The sequence below is a fragment of the Sturnira hondurensis genome, unplaced genomic scaffold (genome assembly GCF_014824575.4).
Source record: "Sturnira hondurensis isolate 20B ecotype Veracruz unplaced genomic scaffold, ASM1482457v3 Scaffold0022910, whole genome shotgun sequence".
Taxonomy (NCBI): domain Eukaryota; kingdom Metazoa; phylum Chordata; class Mammalia; order Chiroptera; family Phyllostomidae; genus Sturnira; species Sturnira hondurensis.
The window spans coordinates 7,678,848-7,705,348 of NW_028095541.1; the positions used below are offsets into that span (position 1 = coordinate 7,678,848).

Genomic DNA, 26,501 nt, shown 5'->3' on the forward strand with positions numbered 1-26,501 from the left:
AACTATATCAACATGAAAAAGGAAACAGAAACTATCAACAAGAGCCAAGAGGAAATGAAGAATACAATTTCTGAACTGAAGAACACAATGGAAGGAATCAAAAGCAGGATTAATGAAGAAGATTGGGTCAGTCAGCTGGAAGACAAAGTAAAAAAAAAAAAACCACCCAGAAAGAGCAAGAAAAGGAAAAGAGGCTCAAAAAGAATGAAGAGGGGTTAAGGGAAATGCAGGAAAATATGAAATGTCATAGACAATAACTAAGGTGGGGGGCGGAGATGGGAGGGAGGTGGGGAGCACTGGTAGGGGGCAGGGCTGGGAATACAAGACAGAAAACTGTACTTGAACAAGAATTAAATTAAAAAATTATTAAAAAAATAAAAAATAAATTTAAAAAGAGTTAAATAAACATTTTTTTAAAAATGAAATGTCATAATATCCGTATAGTAGGGATATCAAAAGGAGAAAAAGAATAGGAAGGGATAGAGAACCTGTTTGAAAAAGTAATGATGAAAAACTTCCCTAATTTGATGAGAAAAAATCACACAAATCCAGGAAACACAGAGTCCCAATTAAGAGGAACCCAAAGAGGCCCACTTCAAGTCACATCATACACAAAATGGCAAAATTTCAAGACAAAGAGAGAATCTTAGAGGCAACAAGGGAGAAACGAGAGGTAACGTACAAAAGAGCCCATATAAGACTATGGGCTGACTTCTCAACGGAAAAGCTCCAGGCCACAAGGGAATGGCAAGGAATTTTCCAAGTAATGGGGAAAAAAAAGTTCTACAACCATGACTACTTTATCCAGCAAGGCTCTCAATTAAAATGGAAGGTGAAATAATGAGTTTCCTAGACAAAAGAGGCCTCAAAAAACATACCTCCTCCAAACCACCTTTGCCAAGGATGCTAAAGGGTCTGCTTAAAGAAAAAAAAAAATGGTGAGAGAGACAGGAACACAGTTACAAAGAAATGCCAATGAGTAAGCACCTATCAATAATAACCTTAAACATAAATGGATTAAATGCTCCAATCAAAAGAGAAAGAATAGTTGAATGGGTAACAAAGCATGACCCACACATATGCTGCCTACAAGAGACCCACCTCAGGACAAAAGACCTACACAGACTGAAAGTGAAGGGCTGGAAACAAATATTCCAAGCAAATGAACAGGAAAAAATAGCCAGGGTAGCAATATTCACATCAGATAAAATAGACTTCAAAAAGAGCCTTAAAAGAGACCCAGAAAGACACTTCATAATACTCAAGAAAAGAATCCATCAAGAAGACATCAACATTGTAAATACATATGCACCCAATACAGGAGCACCCAAATATATAAAGAAAACCTTGGAGGACTTCAAGAAAGATGTTGACAGCATCACAATTACTGAATCTGTCAAAAATGTACAGATCTTCAAAACAAAATATCAACAAAGATATTGTGGCATTGAACAATGCCCTAGAGGAAATAGACTTAACTGATATATATATAACCCTTCATCCCAAAGAAGCTAAATACACATTCTTTTCAACTGCACATGGGACATTTTCAAAGCTAGACCACATAATAGGCCACAAAACAGGCCTCAACAAATTCAACACACTTGAAATCATATCAAGCATTTTGTCAGACCACAAGGGACTAAAACTAAAAACCAAACTCAGTGATAAAGACACAAACCACTCTAAGTCATAAAGATGGAATAGCATGTTATTAAACAATGGAGGGGTCAAGAATGAGATTAAGGAGACACACTTCTGGCCAAGATGGAGGCGTAGGTGGAAACACTGTGCCCCCTCCCACAACTAAATTTAAAGACAGCTAAGTTTTAGAAACAAAAACGCAGCGAAAACAGTGGAAATTGAACTGTACAGAAGTCCGACAACAACAAACCACTCAACCAAACTGCGTCATAACCCAGCGACTGGGTCACCCGGCCGTGGTGAACACCTAAGGCTCCGCCCCTCATACATAACAGGTGCAAACAGACCAAACATTATGACTCAAGAACAGCTCAAAGCCCCAGAACCTATAATTCTAAGCGACCAAGAAATAGCCAAACTTTCATATGCACAGTTCGAAACACTGGTGATCAGGATGCTCACAGAATTGGTTGATTTTAGCCACAAATTAGAGGAACATATGAAGGCTGATTGAAATGAAGGGAAATGCACAGGAAACCAATAATGATGGAAAGGAAACTGGGACTCAAACCAATCGAGTGGACCAGGAGGAAAAAAGAAACAACCAAACAGAAAAGAAGGAAGAGACAAGAATTCAAAAAAATGAGGAGAGGCTTAGGATCCTCCAGGATATCTTTAAACATTCCAACATCCGAATTATAGGGGTACCAGAAGGGGAAGAGGAACAGCCACAAGTGGAAAACTTATTTGAACAAATAATGAAGGAGAACTTCCCCAGTCTGGCAAAGGCAATAGACTTCCAGGAAATCCAGGAAGCTCAGAGAGTGCCAAAGAAGTTGGACCCAAGGAGGAACACACCAAGGCACATCATAATTACATTAGCCAAGATTAAAATGAAGGAGAGAATCCTAGAAGCAGCAAGAGATAAGGGGACAGTCACCTACAAAGGAGTGCCCATCAGACTGTCAGCTGATTTCTCAAAAGAGACCTTACAGGCAAGATCTCTCTATCCAGCAAAGCTTTCATTTAGAATGGAAGGACAGATAAAGTGCTTCNTTGAACAAGAATTAAATTAAAAAAATATTAAAAAATAAAAAATAAAAAAGAGTTAAATAAAAATTTTTTAAAAAATGAAATGTCATAATATCCGTATAGTAGGGATATCAAAAGGAGAAAAAGAATAGGAAGGGATAGAAAACCTGTTTGAAAAAGTAATGATGAAAAACTTCCCTAATTTGATGAGAAAAAAATCACACAAATCCAGGAAACACAGAGTCCCAATTAAGAGGAACCCAAAGAGGCCCACTTCAAGACACATCATACACAAAATGGCAAAATTTCAAGACAAAGAGAGAATCTTAAAGGCAACAAGGGAGAAACGAGAGGTAACGTACAAAAGAGCCCATATAAGACTATGGGCTGACTTCTCAACGGAAAAGCTCCAGGCCAGAAGGGAATGGCAAGGAATTTTCCAAGTAATGGGGAAAAAAAGTTCTACAACCATGACTACTTTATCCAGCAAGGCTCTCAATTAAAATGGAAGGTGAAATAATGAGTTTCCTAGACAAAAGAGGCCTCAAAGAACATACCTCCTCCAAACCACCTCTGCCAAGGATGCTAAAGGGTCTGCTTAAAGGAAAAAAATGGTGAGAGAGACAGGAACACAGTTACAAAGAAATGCCAATGAGTAAGCACCTATCAATAATAATCTTAAACATAAATGGATTAAATGCTCCAATCAAAGAGAAAGAATAGTTGAATGGGTAACAAAGCATGACCCACACATATGTTGCCTACAAGAGACCCACCTCAGAACAAAAGGCCTACACAGACGGAAAGTGAAGGGCTGGAAACAAATATTCCAAGCAAATGAACAGGAAAAAATAGCCAGGGTAGCAATATTCACATCAGATAAAATAGACTTCAAAAAGAGCCTTAAAAGAGACCCAGAAAGACACTTCATAATACTCAAGAAAAGAATCCATCAAGAAGACATCAACATTGTAAATACATATGCACCCAATACAGGAGCACCCAAATATATAAAGAAAACCTTGGAGGACTTCAAGAAAGATGTTGACAGCATCACAATTACAGTAGGGAATCTGTCAAAAATGTACAGATCTTCAAAACAAAATATCAACAAAGATATTGTGGCATTGAACAATGCCCTAGAGGAAATAGAGTTAACTGATATATATATAACCCTTCATCCCAAAGAAGCTAAATACACATTCTTTTCAACTGCACATGGGACATTTTCAAAGCTAGACCACATGATAGGCCACAAAACAGGCCTCAACAAATTCAACACACTTGAAATCATATCAAGCATTTTGTCAGACCACAAGGGACTAAAACTAGAAACCAAACTCAGTGATAAAAACACAAACCACTCTAAGTCATAAAGATGGAATAGCATGTTATTAAACAATGGATGGGTCAAGAATGAGATTGAGGAGACACACTTCTGGCCAAGATGGAGGCGTAGGTGGAAACACTGTGCCTTTAAATTTAAAGACAGCTCTCTTTAAATTTAAAGACAGCTAAGTTTTAGAAACAAAAACGCAGCCAAAACAGTGGAAATTGAACTGTACGGAAGTCCGACAACAACAAACCACTCAACCAAACTGCGTCATAGCCCAGCGACTGGGTCGCCCGGCCGTGGTGAACACCTAAGGCTCTGCCCCTCATACATAACAGGTGCAAACAGACCAAACATTATGACTCAAGAAAAGCCCAAAGCCCCAGAACCTATAATTCTAAGCGACCAAGAAATAGCCAAACTTTCAGATGCACAGTTCAAAACACTGGTGATCAGGATGCGCACAGAATTGGTTGATTTTAGCCACAAATTAGAGGAACATATGAAGGCTAAACTGATTGAAATGAAGGGAAATGCACAGGAAACCAATAGTGATAGAAAGGAAACTGGGACTCAAACCAATCGAGTGAACCAGAAGGAAGAAAGAAACAACCAAACAGAAAAGAAGTAAGAGACAAGAATTCAAAAAAATTAGGAGAGGCTTAGGATCCTCCAGGACATCTTTAAACGTTCCAACATCCGAATTATACAGGTACCAGAAGGGGGAAAGAAACAGCCATGAGTGGAAAACTTATTTGAACAAATAATAAAGGAGAACTTCCCCAGTCTGGCAAAGGCAAAAGACTTCCAGGAAATCCAGGAAGCTCAGAGAATCCCAAAGAAGTTGGACCCAAGAAGGAACACACCAAGGCACATCATAATTACATTAGCCAAGATTAAAATGAAGGAGAGAATCCTAGAAGCAGCAAGAGATAAGGGGACAGTCACCTACAAAGGAGTTCCCATCAGACTGTCAGCTGGTTTCTCAAAAGAGACCTTACAGGCAAGATCTCTCTATCCAGCAAAGCTTTCATTTAGAATGGAAGGACAGATAAAGTGCTTCTCAGATAAGGCCAAATTCAAGGAGTTCATCATCACCAAGCCCTTATGAAATGTTAAAGGGACTTATCTAAGAAAAAGAAGATAAAAAATATGAACAGTGAAAGGACAGCAAACTCACAGTTATTAACAACCACACCTAAAACAAAAGCAAACTCAGAGGACAGCTAGATCGGGAGCGGAAACATAGAAATGGAGATCACATGGAGGGTTAGCAACAGGGGAATGTGGGGAGGAGAAGCGGGGAGAAGGTACAGAGAATAAGTAGCATAGACAGTAGGTAGAAAATAGACAGGGGGGAGGGCAGGGATACTACAGGAAATACAGAATCTAAAGAACTTGTGACACATAGACATGAACAAAGGGGGGATGGTGGGGAGGGGTGTGCAGGGGGGAGGGGAGTGAGGGGGGAATGGGACAACTGTAATGGCACAATCAATAAAATATATTTTAAAAAATACAAAAAAAAGAATGAGATTAAGGAAAAAATCAAAAAGTTTCTGGAAGCAAATGAAAATGAACTCACAACAATCCAGACCTTACAGGACACAGCAAAAGCAGTCCTGAAAGAGAAGTTCATACCAATACAGGCCTACCTAAAAAAGATAGAAACATTTCAAACAAATAACCTAACCCTACACCTACAAGAACTCAAGGGACAACAACAAAGACAGCCCAGAGCAAGTAGGAGGAAGGAAATAACCAAGATCAGAGCAGAATTAAACAACATAGAGACTAAAAGCACAATTCTAAGGATCAATAAATCCAGGAGCTGGTTCTTTGAGAAGATAAAATTGAGAAGCCTTTAAGCAGAATCATCAAGAAGAAAAGAGAGAGGACCCAAATAACCACAATCAGAAATGAAAGAGGAGAGATTATAACTGATAATGCAAAAATACAAAGGACTGTAAGAAATTACTATGAAGAACTATATGCCAAGTAATTTGAAAACCTAGGTGAAATGAACAAATTTCTAGAAATGTACAATCTTCCAAAACTCAATGAAGAAGCAGAAAGCGTGAACAGACCAGAAATAGCTGACAAAGTTGAAGCAGGAACCAAAAAACTTCCGGCAGCCCTGGCTGGTGTAGCTCAGTGGATTGAGCGTGGGCCTACAAACCAGAGGATCGAGGTTCGATTCCCAGTCAGTGCACATGCCTGGGTTGCAAGCCAGTTCCCAGAAGGGGACACAGAAGAGGCAACCATACATTATTATTTCTCCCTCTCTCCTTCCCTTCCCCTCTAAAGATAAATAAAATCTTTAAAAAAAAAAAACCTCCGAGCCCTGGCTGGTGTAGCTCAGTGGATTGAGCACAGGCCTGCGACTCAGACGATCGTGGTTCGATTCTCAGTCAGGGCACATGTCTGGGTTGCAGGCCAGTTCCCTGCAGGCCAACTCCCAGCAGGGGATGCCCGAAAGGCAACCATACATTGATGTTTCTCTCCCTCTCTCCTTCCCTTCCCCTCTAAAGATAAATAAATAAAAATCCTAAAAAAAAAAAAAACCTCCGACAGACAAAAGCCCTGGACCAGATGGTTTCACAGGAGAATTCTACAAAGTATTTAAGGAAGAGCTAACCCCTATCCTTCACAGACTGTTCCAGAATATCCAGAAGATGATAATCCCCCCAAGTCACTTTATATAAAGCCAGCATCATCCTAAGCCGAAAACCAAATAAGGACTCAACAAAGAAAGAAAACTCCAGGCCAATTTCACTAAACATAGATGTTAAAATCCTCAACAAAATACTGGCAAACGGCATCCAGCAATACATTAAAAAGATCATACACCATGACCAAGTGGGATTCATTCCAGGGAAGCAAGGTTGGTACAATATTCACAAATCAATAAACGTAATATATCACATAAACAAAAGCAAAGACAAAAATAATATGATCATATCAATAGATGTGTAAAAAGCATTTGGTAAGGTACAGTACCCATTTATGATAAAAGCACTTAGCAAAGTGGGAATAGAGGGAGCATTATTCAACATAATAAAGGCCGTATATGAGAGACCTACAGCCAACATCATACTCAATGGGCAAAAACTGAAAGCTTTCCCACGAAGACCTGGAACAAGACAAGGATATCTGCTTTCATTACTCCTATTAAACATAGTTTTGGAAGTCCTTGCCATAGAAATCAGACAAGAAAAAGAAATAAAAGGCATCCAAATTGGAAAGGAGGAAGCAAAACCATCATTGTTTACAGATGACACGATAGTGTACATGGAAAATCCTATAGACTCCACCAAAACCTACTCTCCCCAATAAGTGAATTCGGCACAACAGCAGGATACAAAGTCAATATTCAGAAATCAAAGGCATTTTTGTACAACAATGAAATATCAGAAACAGAAATTTGGAAAAAAATTCCATTTGCAAGAGGACCAAGAAAATAAAGTACCTAGGAATAAACCTAGCCAAGGAGGTAAAAGACGTGTACTCAGAAAACTATACAACACTGAAGAAAGAAATTAAGGAAGACACAAAGAAATGGAAGCATGTACCATGTTCATGGATTAGAATAATTAACATCATCAAAATGTCCATACTACCCAAAGGAATAGACAGATTCAATGCAATCCCTATTAAAATACCAATGACATATTTCATAGATCTAGAACAAACATTTCAAAAATGTATATGGAACTATAAATGCCCCCGAATAACTGCAGCAATTTTGAGAAAGAAGTGCAAAAGCAGGAGGGACCACAATACCTGATATCAGACTGTATTACAAGGTCACTGTAATCAAAACAGCCTGGTACTGGCATAAGAACAGGCACATAGACCAATGGAACAGAATAGAGGGAACAGAATAGAGAGCCCAGAAATAAACCCAAGTCTCCATGGTCAATTAATATTTGACAAAGGGGGAAAAAGAATAAAATGGAGTAAAAATAGCTTTTTCAACAAATGATGTTGGGAGATCTGGACAGCTACATGCAAATAAAATGACATGACTGAAAACTTATATAATACACAAAAATAAACTTAAGATGGATAAAAGACTTAAATATAAGAGATGATACCATAAATGTCCTAGAGGAAAACATGGACAGCAAATTCTCACACATTCCACGCAGCAATATTTTCACCAATATGTCCCCTACAGCAAGGGACATAAAAGAAAGATTAAACAAATGGGATCTCATCAAAAAGCTTCCATATGGCTAAAGAAAACAGCATTAAAATGAAAAGAGAACCAATTATATGGGAAAAGATATTTGTCAATGATACCTCGGACAAGGGTTTGATATCCAAAATATATAAAGAACTCACACAACTCCATTCCAGGAAGACAAATAATCCAATTAAAAAATGGGCAAAGGAACTGAACAGACTCTTTTCCAAGGCGGACATACAGAGGGCCCATAGACATATGGAAAAATGTTCAGTATCGCTAGCCATCATAGAGATGCAAATTAAAACCACAATGAGATGACCACTTCACCCAGTTCAGAATGGCCATCTCAAACAAATCAACAAACAAGTGTTGGAGAGAATGTGGGGAAAACGGAACCCTAGTGCACTGTTGGTGGCAATGCAGACTGGTGCAGCAACTGTGGAAAACAATACGGAATTTCCTCAGAAAGCTAAAAATGAAACTGCCTTTTGACCCAGTAATTCCACTACTGGGATTATACTCTAAGAATCCTAAAACACCAATCCAAAAGTACCTATGCACCACAATGATCATGGCACCACCAATTACAACAGCCAAGTGCCAGAAGGAACCTAAGTGCCCATCAGTAAATGAATGGACCAAAAAACTATGGTACATTTACACAATGGAATACTATGCAGCAGAAAGAAAGAAGGAGTTCCTACCATTTGGACAGCATGGGTAGAACTGAAGAGCATTATGCTAAGTGAAATAATCCAGTTCGGTGAGGGACAAATAAGATAGGATCTCACCTATAAGTGGAACCTAATCAACAAAACAAACAAGCAAGCAAAATATAACCAGAGACAGTGAAATTAAGAACAATATGATAGTAACCAGAGGCGAGGTGGGAGGGGATAATGGGGGCTAAGGGAAGAAAGGTTTTCAGGAACACCTATCAAAACCCATGGGGACTAAATCTCCCTTGGTTGTTCAGGACAAAATCAATGAGGGGTGGAAGCAGGGGAGGGAGTTGGGGGTGGCTAGGGTGCAGGGGGAGTGGTAGGAGGTAAATGTAGACAACTGTCCTTGAACAACAATAAAATAATATTTTTTAAAAAGAACTTCTCGTCCCTGGCTGGCGTAGCTCAGTGGACTGAGCACGGGCCTGCGAACCAGGGGGTAGTGGTTCAATTCCCAGTTGGGGCACATGCCTGGGTCGCAGGCCAGTTCCCTGCAGGCCAACTCTCAGCAGGGGGCGCACAAAAGGCAACCATACATTGATGTTTCTCTCCCTCTCTCCTTCCCCTCTAAAGGTAAATAAATAAATAAATAAATAAATAAAAAAGAACTTCTCTTGCTTTCACTGTTTTGCATTCAAATAGTATTTTAATTTTTGAGGGCAAGGCAATTCAAGAAAGTGCCATGAAGAAGAAATCAATTGGCATTTAGCATTTTAAAGACACCATATCTCAAATAAAGTTATATGATAAAATTCTTTGTCAATGGGGTTACCATCTGCATTTTCTTAAATAAGATTAAATTCACTTTCTACCTCCAAAAAAAAAAAGAGCTCTTAAGAGAATAGTATAGGAAATGGAGAAGCCAAAGAACTTATATGTACGACCCATAGACATGAACTAAGGGGGAGTAATGCAGGGAGGAGGGGGATGCAGGGAGGAGGGGGACGCAGGGAGGAGGGACCTAAATGGGGGAAAAATGGAACAACTGTAATAGCATAATCAATAAAACACATTTTAAGAAAAGGAAAATCCCAAAGATTTGATTTTAAAAAAAGCTATTGGAACTAATCAACAAATTCAGTAAAATTACAGGATATAAATCAATATACAGAACTCAGCTTCACTTCTGTACACTAAAAATGAAAAACTTGAAAAATAAAACTATACTATTCACAACATCAAAAACAAAAAAGTACCTGGTAAAGATCTATAGGACAAAAACTATGAGATAGTGTTGAAGGAAATAAAAAAGACACAAATGCAAAATATATCTCATGTTCATGGAAAAGAAAAAGTAATATTGTTAAAATGGCCATACTACTCAAAGCCATGTAGATTCAACATAATCCACATCAAAATTATAATGGAAATAGAAATAGAAATTTTTAAAAATCCTAAACTTTGTATAGAACCAAAAAAGACCCCAAATAGCCAAACCAATCCTGAGAAAAAAATAACAAAGCCAGAGGTCACACAATTCCTGATTTCAAACTATATTACAAAGCTATAGTAATTAAAACAGTATAGTACTATCATAAAAAGAGATGCACAAACACATGGAGCATAATAGCTCGAAATCAAACCTCCACATATATGGTGAACTAATACTTAACAAAGAAGCCAAGAACATTCAATGGGAAATAGATAGTCTCTTCAACAAATGGTGTTCTGAAAACTGGATAAACACACAAAGAAAAAATGAAATTAGACCACTACCCTACAACACTCTTAAAAGTTCATTTGAAATGGATCAAAATTTTAAAACATAAGACAGGAAACCATAAAACTTCTAAAGAAAACATGGAAAATATGCTTTTCAACACTGGTCTTGGCAATATATCCTTGGATACAACACCATAGGCACAAAGAAAAGCAAAAATCAACAAATCAAAAATCATCAAACTTAAAAGCTTCTGCTCAGCAAAGGAAACAACAAAATAAAGAGGCAACCTACCAAATGGTACAACATTTTTGCAAACCATATATCCAATAAGGGATTAATATCCAAAAGAACCAATCCAATTAAAATATTGGCAGAGAGCCCCGGCCAATGTGGCTCAGTAGATTGCGTGGCAGACTGTAAATCAAAGGGTTGCTGGTTCAATTCCATCAGGGCACATGCCTGGGTTGTGGGCCAGGTCCCCAGGGCGGTGGGGGCGGGGGGGGGGGGTGCATGACAGGCAACACTGATGTTTCTCTCCCTCTCTTTTTCCCTTTCTTTCCCTCTAAAAATAAATAAATAAAATCTTAAAAAAAAACATAAGCAGAGAAACTAGACACACATTTTCCAAAAGTCATCCAAATGGCCAACAGGTACATAAAATGATGCTCAACATCATTAATCATCCGAGAAATGCAAATCGGTAACCACAATGAGGTATCACCCCACAATTGTCAGAATGACTATCATCAAGAAGACAAAGAGACCCTGACTGGTGTGGTTCAGTGGGCTGGACATCATCCCATAAACAAAAAGGTCACCAGTTCAATTCTCAGTCAGGGCACATGCCTGGATTGTGGGCCAGACCCCCTGGCAGGAGGTGTGTTAGAGGCAACTGATTGATGTTTCCCTCACATATCAATGTTTCTCTCCCTCTCTTTCTCACTTCCTTCCCCTCTCTCTAAAAATAAATAAAATCTGTTTTAAAAAAATAAGACAAGAGATAAGTGTTGGCAAGCATGTGGGAAAAAGGGAACCCTGGTACACTGTTGGTGAGAATGTAAAGTGGTGCAGCTGCTATAGAAAATAATATGGAGGTTCCTCAAAAATCTAAAAATAGAACTACCATATGATCCAGCACTTCCATTCGTGGGTCTATATTCAAGAACAGGAAATGAAAACGGGATCTGAAGAGATCTCTGTATTCCCATGTTCACTGCAGCATTATTCACTATAGCCAAGATATGGAAACAACTTAAGTGTCCATCAATGCATCAACGGATAATGAAGATGGGCACATATATACAACGGGACATTATTCAACCATGAGAAAGAAAAAATTCTTCCATTTGCAACAATCCTTCCATTTGCAACAAGGTTTAGCCTCAAGGATAAACCTTGAGGGTATTATGCTAAGTGAGAAAAGTCAGATAAAGACAAATACTGTGTGACATCACTTATATGCGGAATGTTTAAAAAAGCAAACTCATAAAAACAGAATGAAATGCTGGTTACCAAGGACTGGCAGGTGGGAGTATAGGAGAGATGTTGAAGGGTATGAAGTTGGAATATAAATCCTAGAGTTCTAATGCACAGTATAGGCAATAGTAGGGTAATACACAGTAGGTAATGCACAGCATAGGAAATGTAGGCAATAATACCATATTATAATCACCAAACTTACTAAAAGACCAGGTCTTAATATTCCAACCTCTAAAAAGAATTGACAATTATGTAATGGTGATAGAGGTACAATTATTGCTACATAAGTAATGATAACATATAAATGTGTCAAATCAATATTCTGTAAACTTAAATTTGTACAATGTTATATATCAAATATATTTCAATTTTAAAAAGATAAAGAATTTCAGTTCAACAAAAGATTCTATAAAAAGTAAAAGAGACAAACCCTACACTGGGAGAAGATATCTGTAATCAAGCTGTCGAAGGAATAAACACAGGCAAAGGTTGTCAACATACTTAGTAATGTGGGTGATACAAATTAAAACTATGAGATACGGTTACACTACTCCCAGAATGGCAAAAATTTAAGTCTGACAATAGCAAGTATTAACAAGGTCTGGCGCAAAGCAAGCACTTAACATTACTGATGAGAAAGTAAAATCACCCTGGAAAATATTTTAGCAAAATCTAACAGTGTTAAGGGTATTCCTCCCAATTCCCCAGCAATCCAGCCCTAGGTATTTGCCCTACAGAAATTAATATGCACACCAGAAATGTATAACAATGTTCACAGCACCACTGTGTAACATCCTGAAACTGAAAAGAAATAAATAACCATCAAAATATAAAAGTAAATTGTACTGTATTCATACATGGAATACTACCTTGGCAGTGAAAATTCCTGAGCCAGAGCTGCAGATCAAGATGACTGAATCTCAAAAGAAATTTATAGTGAAAGATGAAAATGAAGCACGCATATGCACAGTATGACTGTTCAGAAAGCTCAAAAACAATTAAAATATTTTTTCAGGGCTACACCTATGGGAGTAGAAACTACAAGGAAAAGCACTGTGATATGATCATGGAAAGGTCGGTTCTCAGTGCCTCTAATCTATTTCTTGATTTAGCTAGTGGTTTTCCAAGTTTTTCCTTTATAATTGTCAGGACACATATGTTATATTAACTTTTCTAAATTTAATTCACAAAAACAAGTTCTAAAAATTACAGGCAGACTAAGACCCAGTTGTGAAAACAAAACTTCATTGGAGAAAACAGTATATTTGTGACTGAATATTGAATATTTCCTAAAATCATGAAAAAAGACTGATAAATTAAATATTAAAAGAAAAAACATGTACGTGAAAAACACAAACTGAAAAGCTCCACCAGGATAGCGAGATGATTTTGACAGTGCTTTTAACTGACAGGATCAGTGCCCAGAATAACTAACTTCGATGAAGAGAAACACACACACCCTACCCCCTCTCAAAGTTACAAATGAAATGAAGAGGCAAGCCACAAAGAGGAAATCTAAATGCCCAGTAGCTATTCAAACTGATGCCCACATGACCTAACCACTAATCAAGGAAACAACATTAAAATTACACTGATCCACCATTTCACACCCATGTACTTGGACAAAATTGTAAAGTCTGACCAGTTCAAGGGTTGGCAAGCACACCACATTCTGCTGGTGGTATAATTAAAAAACAAACAACAAAAAATAACCACACCTAGTAAAACCACTTGGCAGAGCAAAAGGAAAACCTCCTGCACTTGCACAAAGCTGCTGCTATGACCCAACATCCAACTGTTGACAAGTACCCCAAAGAGAGTCACATAATCCAGACTTTCTGTAGCCCTGTGCATGCTACTGACACACTGAGAAAATCTGAATGCCCTTCAGCCAGGAAAACACACATGGAATATGTATAGCTATTAAAATCAATAAACTAGAGTTTATATGTGTTAATGTGGTAAGGGTTAAATACGAAGAGAAAAAAGCAAATTGCAGAGGGATAACATAAGTTATGGAAAAAATACTTATGATTTATGAACACAGTATAGTAAAAGAATGAGAAACGAGCATGGGAATACCATGAGGGTGGAAATTAGGTGGGGGAGTAGGATACACGGGCATCAATTATATTGAGTGTTTTATATTTTAAGTTGGGTGTAAATTCTCTATTCTTTAAATTCCTGAAATGTCTTTTTAAAAGATTGTGCAACTTCTTACCTTGTATGGCCAAACTATTTTTCTTGCATCGTTCTAGCTGGGTTCCAGCAGAATTTTGTCTCTTTTGAATTCGAACTGATGAATTCTATAGGAGATAAGTGAATATAAAATTTGTGTTAGTCTACATATCAGTACATGAATGAGACTAACAGAACTCAGCTTGCAATGAGAATGTTTTAAGTATGTTCATGTACATTGTTTTCATTTGTCACTAGAGACCAGAGTGAACAACACATACACACACATGCCCCACATCTGGAAATACATTCAATCCTCAAGTTAACGGCATAACAGACAAAGTAAAATGAAACAGTCTTCTTCATAAGGGCTTTTGATACCAGATTAGCCAGAGGAGAGGGCTCCTAGGACCTCATGGTCACCATCAGCAAAACCCCCTTATCTTGGCCTCTCCAGTGAATATTTCCATCACTGTCCTGCTCTAACTGAGCCTCTAACTCCCCCTGAGAAGACTGCTCACCACTGTCCCTTGCAAGGACGGAGGTTTCTCAGGGTCCTCAGAGCTCACAACCCTAGATTTAGAGGCAGGACACTTGTCTTCCTTGCTCCCCATCACTGCTCCAACCAAATCCTTTTCCCTCCTCCCTACCCACCCCTGCCCAGCTCCAAGTGTCATGGCCATGTACTCATCCACCATGTACTCCTCCTCTCCTGATGATACTCTAGCTCTGTAGCTTCCACCTCCTGACCCACTCTCCCTCCAGTCTCAGCTGTGCACTACCGTGGGGAAACTCCAGAACTGTCATCATCACTATCTTCAATACCAGTACCTGTTTAATTTCAAAGCATTTGAATCCATGATGTGAGGCATGAAATTATTAGCCTGGTCTGTTAAAAAAGCCAGTGCCATTTAGTGCTCATGTATTTAGGGGTGAGATGCCATGATTTCTGAAATTACCTTCAAATGGACCAGCAAAGTACATACACATAATACAGCAAAAACACTAGCAGTGATTCAATCTAAGCAAGTATTTCAGGTGTTCATCAGACTGTCCTTTCAAACGCCTTTACCTGGGGAAGCTTCCATAAAAACCTGTTTGAGGAGGAAGGGAGAATGCCACTTTCAGACTACCACAGCTTATCTTTCAGCTCATTCCTTTAATACCCAACTCCAACAAGGCTTATAGCCAACAGGGTCCTACAAGTCATTGATCCATGGGTTCTATGTCCCTCACAACCTTGTAGCCTATGCCTTTCTTAAGTGGGTTAAATTCTTGTGGGTCACTGCATGCTGTAAACTTCCAAGCCCCTCTCTCTCCTGGGTGGTATTTCCCCTGATGACCACACTTTTCCTAAAACATGACTCTCCACCAACCTACCGCCAAAAAGCAAAACAAGAAAAAAAATAATGCAAGCCATTCTCGATGGAAATAGTGATCTCTAACCTCCGTGGGCCCCCAATGCCACCTGGGACTCACACTACACTTGCCAGTCCCTTGGCTTTCCTCTCCTAGACAACTATTTCACACTCTCTCCCATGTTCCCCATCCTCACTGTCAGTAGAGGACTGTGCTTCCCACTTCACTGAGAAAGTTAAAGCATCAGGAGGGAACCTCCTACTCATTGGCACCACACATCTATCCCTGGGTCCAGACCTTGGACCTTATTATTGGACTCAAACTGCCCATGTTCCTGGCCAAGGCCAGCCTCCCCATTCCCTCAATCCCATTTCCCTTCACTTATAACAATGCATCCACATCTCTCCCCCTTTCTCCTGCATCTTTTTCCTCTCCACGGAACCAATTCTACCAATACACCAACACTTGTTAATTCCCCATCTTAAAAACAAAGATAACTTCCCCTATAGCCACCTACTCCTTCTCTTCACATTTACTGCAAAACTTTTCTACACAGTTCTAATATCCTGTCTGAAACTTCTCCCCATTCCCTCTTGTCCTTTAGGGCTTTTATTTCAACATCTCTGCTTGGTAAATCCAATGACCAACCTTCACTCCTCAACTTACTTAGCAGGAGCCTTTGATGCCAAAGATCACATTCTTTTTTTAAGAAAACTTAACAGCCTTGCTCAACTTGGCTCACAGGACACCATCCAGCCTCCTTTCCTTCCTACACCCTGGCTGCTTGTTCTCCTCACCCCCAGCTTCTCACCCTCAGCCTCACTTTTGGCCTCGGTCACCTCTCTTAGCCCAAAGCTTCACCACACATGCTGATGACCGCAAACTTCAAGCTCCAGCCTGACTTTCCCTGATCCCTGTAGAACGTCTCTACATGATTATCTCCTTGGCCTTTGAAACTCACCTTGTCTGCACATGAGCTCCTAATGTCCAAGACCCTAAGCAATATGTGCTGTCTTCTTGTAGACTCTCATAACAAATAGAAACTCTTATATTAAGCAAAAACTACACCAAACTGGAAAGCCATTCCCAACTCCTTTCTTGCTGTCACTCCCCCTATTGGGTTCATCAATAAATCCCATCCAGTTCTCCACCCCACCAGTGCCACTCTCATCTGTGGCCTGAATCACTGCAACAATCCCCTCTGATGTTCCTGATTGGGTCCATAGTTTCTCCTCCCCCTTGTGTCTACAATAGAGTGTGAGCTTACAAAGATAAAGGATTAGGCCACAGCTTCCATCAAAGCCCTGCAAAGACTCCCCTTTTTCTCTGCACTCAGAGAAAAAGCCGAAGTGCTTACAGAAAATATTAAGGCCTAATAAAATGTGCACCTGCCACCAGTCATCATCCTAACTCTGATTTTTTCCCTACTATTCTCCCCACTTACTCTGCTTCAGCCTTACAGTAAATACTCACTTAACATCCTTGATAGGTTCTGCAATTTTATCAGGCTAAGTGATAAAAGAGTTAAGTTCCTAGAATCAACTTTGTATCAAAAAGACACTATTCAAGGACCCACTGTACCAGCCTCTGCCCTTGCTCAGCCTCGGGCCCTCCAAGCAGACAGCCTCCAGGCCAGCAGCTCCTGTGCCTGCTCCGATTTCCACCCAGGTTCCAGCCTGGCTTAGACGCACTTTGGCCTTTATTCACACATCATTTTCTCAGTAAAACTTTGTAGGTAGGATGTAGGCCATCCTACCTACAAATGCAACATCCCAAACAGCTATTCCCCCTTCTTGCTTTTTCTCCTTAGTTTTTACCACCAGGTCACACACCATATGTTTTATTTACCTACATTATTTCTAATCTTTCTCCTGACATTAGAATATTAAGTTCTAAGAAGGCAAGGATATTTGCCTATTTTGTTTATTGCTTTCTTTATCTTCAGTGCCTGACAAATCAGAGTTGTGAGGAGATGAATGAAACACCAATTACTTGACTCAAAAGGGTCACACAAATGTGACTCTCTGCAAACACCTCCCTTGACCTGCTCTAACTCAGATTGTCTCCTGCCTTTTATAATAATCCCTTTATTATACAAATGAATTATACAAATGAATTTGAAAACTATCTATATAACAATACTCAATTTTTAAAAATAATTTAAATTCCCATGGGAAACTTTTTTAAAAAATATTTTCTTTATTTATTTTTAGAGAGGGGAAGGGAAGGAGAAAGAGAGGGAGAGAAACATCAATGTGTGGTTGCCTCTCACATGGCCCACACTGGGGACCTGGCCCGCAACCCAGGCATGTGCCCTGACTAGGAATCAAACCTCTGACCCTTTTGGTTTCACAGCGCATGCTCAATCCACTGAGCTATACCAGCCAGGGCTAAATTTTTTTTTATTACAGTAAAATATATATAACATAACATTTACTATCTTTAACCATGTAAAAGTGCTCAGGTCAGTGGCAATAAGTACATTCACACTGGCATGCAACTGTCACCACCATCCACCCAAAGAACTCTCCTTAACTTACAAAACTGAAACTCTGTCCCCATTAAACACCAACCCTGCATTCTCCCCTTCCCACAGCCCTGACAACCACCCCTCTAATTTCTGTCTCTATGAATCTGACTGCCCAAATATTTAACATCCCCCCAACCTGACAGTGCCACTTGGTCTCCAAACTTACCACGGACCCCTCTTTCTTCATGGCAGGCCCACACTGACCGATCTTGGTGCTGCCCTCAGCGGCTTCCACTTTCTTCCAAGCATCAAGTCGGAATCTTTCCATTACTTTTATTTCTTCCCGGAGATCCGCGTTCTCTTTGACCAACACTTCTATCTGGCTCCTAAGACGACCATGTGTACTTGACCATTTTGCTTCCTTTCTTTTCAAATCTTCCTGTAAATCTGCTATCTGCTGTTTCAAAGCCTGCCACTCCCCACAAAAAAGAATTACTAGAATTAAAATAATGTCACAGAGGAGTACATCTAGTGTAGCACAGGGAACAGAAAAGGGAAGGCTCAATCACATTCCAATAATAATGGGATTTTTCAGGAAAGGGAACAAGGGGTTCAGGCTGCAGGCTCACTTCATACTATCAGCAAAATTAATTCCAGGAATCAGGGGAAGGAGGAGACAGGCAACACTTAGAAGTTAACTGCAGTAACATGACTATGAGATAATAAAGGCCTAAACTAAGATATTAAGTGAAATAAATGAGATAAATGGGGACTATCTGGTGAAGAAAAAATTAATAGGAATTACTAATTGAAAGAAAAAGAGCTGAGGTAAAGGGAAGAATAAAAGATTCAAAGTCAAAACTACCAGCCTTGAAAACTGATTCTATTGAGAATTTATAAAAAACAGGTTTTAAGAAAACGAGTTGTTTTAAATGGACTAAATGACATAAGTGAAGAAACTCCTGGAAATGTCTAGAAGTAATCTGTAACTGTACAAAGAGAATAAAGATGGATGTAAGAACCAAAGAGAGATAGTTAGCTGCCTATACAGCATATGCAGACGCAAGTCAGAGGAGTGACTGGAGCTGAGGAAAGGAGTATAGACAGAAGCTGGAAGCATTCCCTACCACCCACCAGAGAACCCACTCAAATATGAGACTGAAAGCAGTGAGAATTCTAACCATTTCATTAACATACACAGACAACCTGACACCCACCCATGCTCATGTAAACTTCACAACGACGAACAAAGTGCTGTTTTCTTATTATTATGAATAATAAGAAAGTGAAAAAGCCTTACTGTTGACATGAAAAAATTATAGTAGTCTTGCCCTGGCTGGTGTAGCTCAGTGGATCAAGCACGGGCCTGTGAAGCAAAGGGTCGCCAGTTCGATTCCCAGTCAGGGCACATTCCTGGGTTGCAGGCCAGGTCCCCAGTAGGGGACACATGAGAGGCAACCACACACTGATAATTCTCTCCCACTCTTTCTCTTTCCTGTCTCCTCTCTCTAAAAATAAATTAAAATATTTAAAAGAAAAGAAAAAATTACAGTAGTCTGGACAGAAGATCAAACCAGCCACAACATTCCCTTAAGCCAAAGCAATAAAGAGCAAGGTCCTCTCTTCAATTCTATAAAGGCTAAGAGAGGTGAGGAGGCTGCAAAAGAAAAGTATGAAGCCAGCACAGGTTGGTTCATAAAGTTTTAGGAAACAAGAAGTCTCCATAACATAAAAGTGCAAGGTGAAGCACCAAGTAATCCAGAAGATCTAGCCAACATGATTTATGAAGGTGGCTATATCAACGACAGATGTTCAGTGTAGACGAAACTGCCTTGTATTGGAAGTAGATACCATCTAGGACTTTTATAGCTACAGAAGTCAACACCTGGCTTCAAACCATAATCTATTAATGTATTTCTTAATTAGTATGTCTTGAAAACTGGCTTCAAAACTTCCAAGGACAGGCTGACTCTCTTGTTAGGGGCTAATGCAGCTGGTAAGTTTAAGTTGAAGCCAGTGCTCACTTACCCTCCTTACAACAGTAGGGCCTTAAGAATTACGCTAAATCTACTCTACCTGTACTCTATAAACAAAGCCTGGATGACAGCACATTGTTTACAGTATTGTTTACTAAACATTTTAAGTATACTGCTGGGACCTGCTCAAGAAAACAGGTTCCTCTTACTGCTCACTGACAATGCACCTGATCACCCAAAAGCTCTGATGGAGATGTACCAAGAGATTAATGTTGTTTTCATGCCTGTTAACACAACATCCATTCTGCAGCCCAGGGTTCAAAGGTAATTTTAACTTTCAAGACATACTAATTAAGAAATACATTTTATAAGATTATAGCTGCCATAGGCAATGATTCCCCTGATGGATGTGGGCAAACTAAATTGAAAACCTCTGGAAAGGATTCACCTTTCTCAATGCCATCAAGAACATTCATGATTCATGGAAAGAGGTCAAAATGCTGGGTTGGCCAAAAAGTCCATTTAGTTTTTTTCCATCAAATAAGGGACATATTTTTCATTTCCAGCAATAACTTTATCGATATGGACATTTTAAGTATGTTGGCTATCTCCCACTATTGACTTCTAGTGGGTAGAGGCCAGGGGTGCTACTAAACATCTTCCAATGCATAAGACTTTCCACACCAAAGAATTATTTGGCTAAAATGTCAATAGTACCAAGAAACTTCACAAACCACTTTTGACATGTTTCAAAGTCACTGCACCTTCTCCAAATACTGCAAAATCTTTTTTGCATTTCAGTTGTATTTTTACCTTTCTTCAAATTATAAAACATAATATACTGAAAATGTTGCATATTTTCTTCCATCTTCAACACTAAAATGGCTGCACAAAAATTCACCAATTTTGATAACTTTTTTAAACGCACGCTGACATGACAGCTGTCACAACACAATCTAACAAACTTGTTTCAAATAAAGTTAAAGACAACTAAGTACTACTAGAGCCATCATATGGAAAAAACTAAACAAACTTTTTGGCCAACCCAATATTAACATTAACAGGAATTTGGAAGAAGTTGATTCCAACCCTCAACAATGACTAAGGAGTTTTAGACTTCAGTGGAGGAAGTACAAATAGCAAGTGTGACAAATAACAAGAGAACCAGAACTAGAAGCTGTAGCCTGAAAATGTAACTGAATTGCTTCATTCTCATGCTAAAACTTGAACTGATGAGAACTTGATTCTTATGCATGAGCAAAGAGAGTGGTTTCTTCAGATGGAATCTTGGTGAAGAAGCTGTGAAGATGTTAAAATGACAACAAAGGAATTAGAATATTACATTAACTTAACTGATAAAGCAATGGCAGGGTCTGAGAGAACTGATACCAACATTGAAAGAGGTTTTACTGTTGGTAAAATGCTACCAAACCAACACATACCACAGAGAAATCATTCATAAAAGGAAGAGTTAATCCATGCGGCAAACTTCACTGCTGTCTCATTTTTAAAATTGCCGCAGCTACCCCAGCCTTCAGCAACCATCACCCTGAGCAGTCAGCAGCCATCAACATCGAGGCAAGACCTTCCATCAGCAAAAAGATAATGCCCCACTGAAGGCTGGTTGGCACTTTTTAGCAATAAAGCATTTTCTATAAGGTACGTATTTTGCTTTTTTTAGACACGATGCTATTGCACACTTAAAAAGACTACAGTTTACTGTAAACATAATTTTTATATGCGATGGAAGACCAAAATATTCATGGGACTTGCTCTGTTGAGGTGGTCTAAAACTGAACCCACATTATCACTGTGTACACCTGTATCACCTCTTTAATTAATCTTTTAATGATTTAAGTGGAAGTGGGCTAAGACCAAGATGTGGGAGACTTGCTGCCTTCCCCAAGAACACCTGGCCCAAAGAGCCAATGTTAGTCATATCCATCACCATCGGGGGGCCTTGCTATAATTCTGTCCCCTTCAGTCCCTACACCAAGTATGCCTGCCACAAGAATCAACCAAGTGACACCCTACATCTATCCAGTGCCTGTCCGAGTTGATGGGAATAAGCCTAACGTGCCCAGCCACCTGCAAGACCCCAAGGGACAAGCTTGGAGTGGCTGAAGAAACCGTGAATAGCTCCACTACAGGGAGGAGGTCCCCTTCGCTGTGCCCCCAATAAAAACGTGAAATCCAAAAAAAAAAATAAGTGGAAGCGTATCAATAAAGTTTTCAATTAAGTGTATACTTGTTTTTAATGTATTTGCTTGGTAGAAAGAAGGGTAACTATATTCAATAGGAAACTATGAACAAGCCATTAGTTTAAGAAAAAGAAGGTACTATATCAACAACAGAAACAAATAATGAACATCCACATCTACAGATAACATATCAAGTCTTTTGAAAAGTGTCCAATACTTAAATCAACACTAACAAAGTAGAAAGAAGATTCAAGAAAAAGTTGGCAAATTATGAAATAGTCTGACACCTTAAAGAGGAAAGCTAACTCATCAAATCTCCAGGATATGAGGCCTCTACATCAAAACTATCCAGAACCTTCTGCACTGACAGATGTGTCCTGGACCTGCACTGTCCATTGAGAGCTACCAGTTACCAATGGCTACTGAGCACTTGAAATGTGGCTGATGTCACTGAAAAACGGAATTTTTAGTTTAATTTCAATTAACTTAAATTTAAATAGTCACATGTGGCTAAGGACTAGCAGACTGGAAAGAACTAGCTTAGAGAATAAGAGGATATATTGTTTGAGGGAAAGGCACCAGGTTACATCACAATTAAGTAGAATCTATATGTTATTCTCATCAAAGTAAACATAACCACAATAAGAAAGCTCCTCTATCATGGTTTGAATCACAATGGAAGAAGAAATCTCAGTTACGGCAAAGAAGGGAAGGTGAGGGGAGTCAATCTTATAATCTTGGGTGGTTTAAGAAGGCTGACTTTTTTTCCTTTTGCGTTTTGTAAGGTTTTCATAACATAGCCAATTTATTGCTCTATTCCTGGGAGATTCAGAAACAATAAAAATGAAATGACAAACTCATTATGCAGATATTTTAGAATAGATTATGGTTTTAAATTTAGTGAAAAATTTTCTGACAGCTGAATTTGATTTTAACTACTATTTAAAGTACTTGAAGTCTTCACAAAAAGTCACACTCAATTTGTATTATGGATTATAACAATAATCTATAATCTAGAGTATAGATTTTAAAAAGAAATTCAAATAAGTTTAATATCAATTTTTAATCTTTTACCTAGCAGACAAAGAGCAAAAACACTCTAATAATTGCCAGTAGAATTAAAAATGGAAACAATATTTATGAAGGGATAAATCTTGTAATATCTATGAATGTATGTACATTGTATGTACAATGTATACACATACCACTCCCTTTTAACCTAGAAATTTCACTTCCAGGAATTTATCCTACAGATATACTTGAACATGTAACCTACATAGGGACAAGGATGAATTCGTTTTGTATTCCCGGCACGCGCCTGCTACATTACAGGTATTCAATAACCCCATGCGAAGTAACTGAGTAGAACTGACATGTGTACAAGATTATTCAGGACAGCACTCTTGATAGAAAGAAAAAGAACAGAAACAACATAAATGTTTAGTTAAGTAAATTATGGCACATCCATATATTTACCATTGAATTCTATTCAATGGTAAAATGAAGGATAAGGATGTTCTTTATGTTGAAATAACTTTTTTAAAATTGCATATATATATATGCATTTGCTTAGAATTATGAGACTTGTAACACTGGTTATCTCAAAAGAGGAGAAAACTGGGTGCTGGAACAAGGGTGAGAGCAAGAGATTGCACTGCACAGCCTTTTTTGGGGAAAAAAATTTAATAGATTATTAAAAATCTAAAAGATTTAATAAACCAAGCATTAACCAAAACACAGCAAATGTTTCACCCCACAAAAGTAAAAACAGAATTAAAGACTCTCATCAAACTGGTATGTGATAACTTAAGCTACAGGTGTGCAGATGAAATTGTTCAAAGATGCTGTACTACAGAAAGGAAGAAAGCAAAGGATAGGACTCGGAAATACTGGTATTTAAAATATGGAATTGGAAGATGAGTTTGCATTTTATGCTGTAAGCAAGGGATAGCCATTTAAAATTTTTCTCTTGATAAACTGAAGTTTTTTCTTTTGATGAATTCCAATATATCCACTTTTTTCCTTTTATACTTAGTTCTTTGGAAATCTTTGCATATACTAAAGTCATGAATATATTCATCTATTTTTTTCTATAGTTTAGCTAGAAATGCATTAGTTCTTTTTTAAGTACAGTATACCTTACTGTACTTAAATTTCCTTCCAAATTTGGAAGGAAAAATTATAGTCCAAATGTAACTTACCTGGCTAGTAAATGTAGTTTACATTTACACTGGTGAAATATTATGTTATTTATGTTATTCAGTATTTTACCACATTTTTTTCTTCAAATTTTTTTTCCTATTTTCCTCCTCTAAAACCTAGATGTGTCTTATAGTCCTAAAAATACGGTACTACATTCCTCTGATCATGTATGTCCATTTCTAACTTTGAAATGAACAGGTCCGATAATTTGGCCTATCAATTTATAAGATTTAGAATTAAACACCTATTTAGTACATAATAAGCCTTAAACATTTGTAAATAAACAAAACTAACAGTACTTGTTCTGTGGTAGGTTAAACAAATTAATACAACATTACACCAGTGAACTTCCAACTCCTGGCTTATTCATTCATTCATTCATGTCATTATCATAGTTCTCTTTTTTTTGAAAGAGAATAAATATTTTGCTCTTTAAAAGCCAGACTACAAAGATGTTCCTAATGCACGGTCTCAGACAGATAACTTGTTGAGCCAATGCATGATTAATAAATTGATACCAATGTCTCTTTGATACATTAAATAACTCTAAAATTCTTATAAGACTGTCATCTTCACTAACTTATATGGAGTATGTAAGTATTGGTATACCTGTATTTCTTCACGCTCCTTTTTATCTGGAAAAGTTCTTGCAGCTGTAGTATACATTTCAAAAACTTTGCGTTTATTTTGTAGCTTCCTCATTTCTTCCTTTTTAAATTCTTTTATTCGAACCAATTCTTTTGCCTTCTGCTGTTCAAAGTCTGCAATATCTTTCCTAAAATGACCAAACCATGTTATCTAAGGGGATTATCTGAATAATGTAGAAGACCATCTCAATATAATAACCCACATGTTATTGGTGGGTTATTAATGTCACTGGTGGCACCAAAATGTAACATCAGGGACAGCCTAGAAATGAGGAACTGCTAGTCTTAGTTAATCCATCCTCAATCTAAAGCACTGAAATAGCAGTCAGTTAACTCAATAAAGCACCCCTTCAACAAGCATCCACTGGGCACCTGCTATACATCAAGCAGTACACTGGAAAACCACAGCAAAAAAACTAAGCATCCTTACTTGAGTGAAGCTTCTTACATCTAATGGGAAAGACAGGCAATAATAGAATAAATAAGTAAATATATGGAGCATCATAAGTATTAAGGAAGAACATAAGCAAGGAATCGGGTTAGAGAATATCAGGATAGGGGATTAAAATTATAATGGGGTCACCTTACTGAGACAATATTTGAAGTAAAACCTGAAGAAAATGAGAAAATAGCCATGAGGATATCTGGACAAAACAGTTCAGGCAAAGGGAACACCACACGTAAAAACCATGAGGAAGGAATATGCCTGATGCGTTCAAAGAACAACGAGGCAGCCAGTATGGTTAAAATAGTATGATAGAGTCAGAAGGGGGAAAAAAAGCCCCAAAGACCATATTAACTGGGTCTTATGCACCACTTGAGGACTTTGGTATCTAGCTGAGGAGAGTGCTGATCAGGGGGACTGTCATAACCCAGGTTCATTCTTCATGCTGTATTAAGAATAGAGGGAGAGTGACATCAGCAAGTGATAGAATAGGAGGTCCCTGGCTTACATCCCCCTACATAAACAACAATCCAACAGCCATCCAATAACCTAAGTGCTTTTGGGGAAGCTCTAGGATTCAGGTAGGAGTCTGGAAACTCTGGTGATGCCATAATATCAAGGACACTTAGAGAAGGCAGGCCCATGCCCCAGTGGCAGACTTACTAAACATGGTCCTGGCTGCAGAATGAAAACAGCCTAGCTCCCCTATGGACTCAGCCCCAGCTCCATCCACCAGGAAACTTGGGAAGAGCCCCATAGACCTCAGTCCCAACTACGGATCCTGAAACAGTCTTGTGACCTGGCTCCAGCCTGCTATACTGTGTTACTGGAGACAGTCCTGCCCACCTAGACACCAAGCAGGAAGGTATCCAGGAAATGGCAGAGGCCACACTTATCCTTACCCATGGTAACTGATCCCCCTGCCTACAGATGGCAACAGTGGGCCCAGAAGTAGCCC

General features: G+C 38.6%; 1 protein-coding gene and 1 pseudogene across 3 annotated transcripts in view; one reads left to right on the forward strand and one right to left on the reverse strand.

Moving 5' to 3' along the window:
• CPAP (centrosome assembly and centriole elongation protein) overlaps window positions 1-26,501 on the reverse strand; it is a 70,163-nt gene that overhangs the window by 14,518 nt on the left and 29,144 nt on the right. For 2 of the 3 annotated variants that reach the window (XM_037037137.1, XM_037037135.1), the window contains exons 9-11: window positions 25,061-25,226; window positions 18,299-18,547; window positions 14,287-14,371 (exon numbers count right to left, since the gene is read on the reverse strand). In XM_037037137.1, the coding sequence (XP_036893032.1) occupies window positions 14,287-14,371; window positions 18,299-18,547; window positions 25,061-25,226 (500 nt within the window). The remainder of the gene's footprint in view (window positions 1-14,286; window positions 14,372-18,298; window positions 18,548-25,060; window positions 25,227-26,501) is intronic. The other variant, XM_037037136.1, reaches the window with a different exon arrangement.
• Window positions 20,302-22,183, forward strand: LOC118980425 (NADH dehydrogenase [ubiquinone] 1 alpha subcomplex subunit 3-like; annotated as a pseudogene).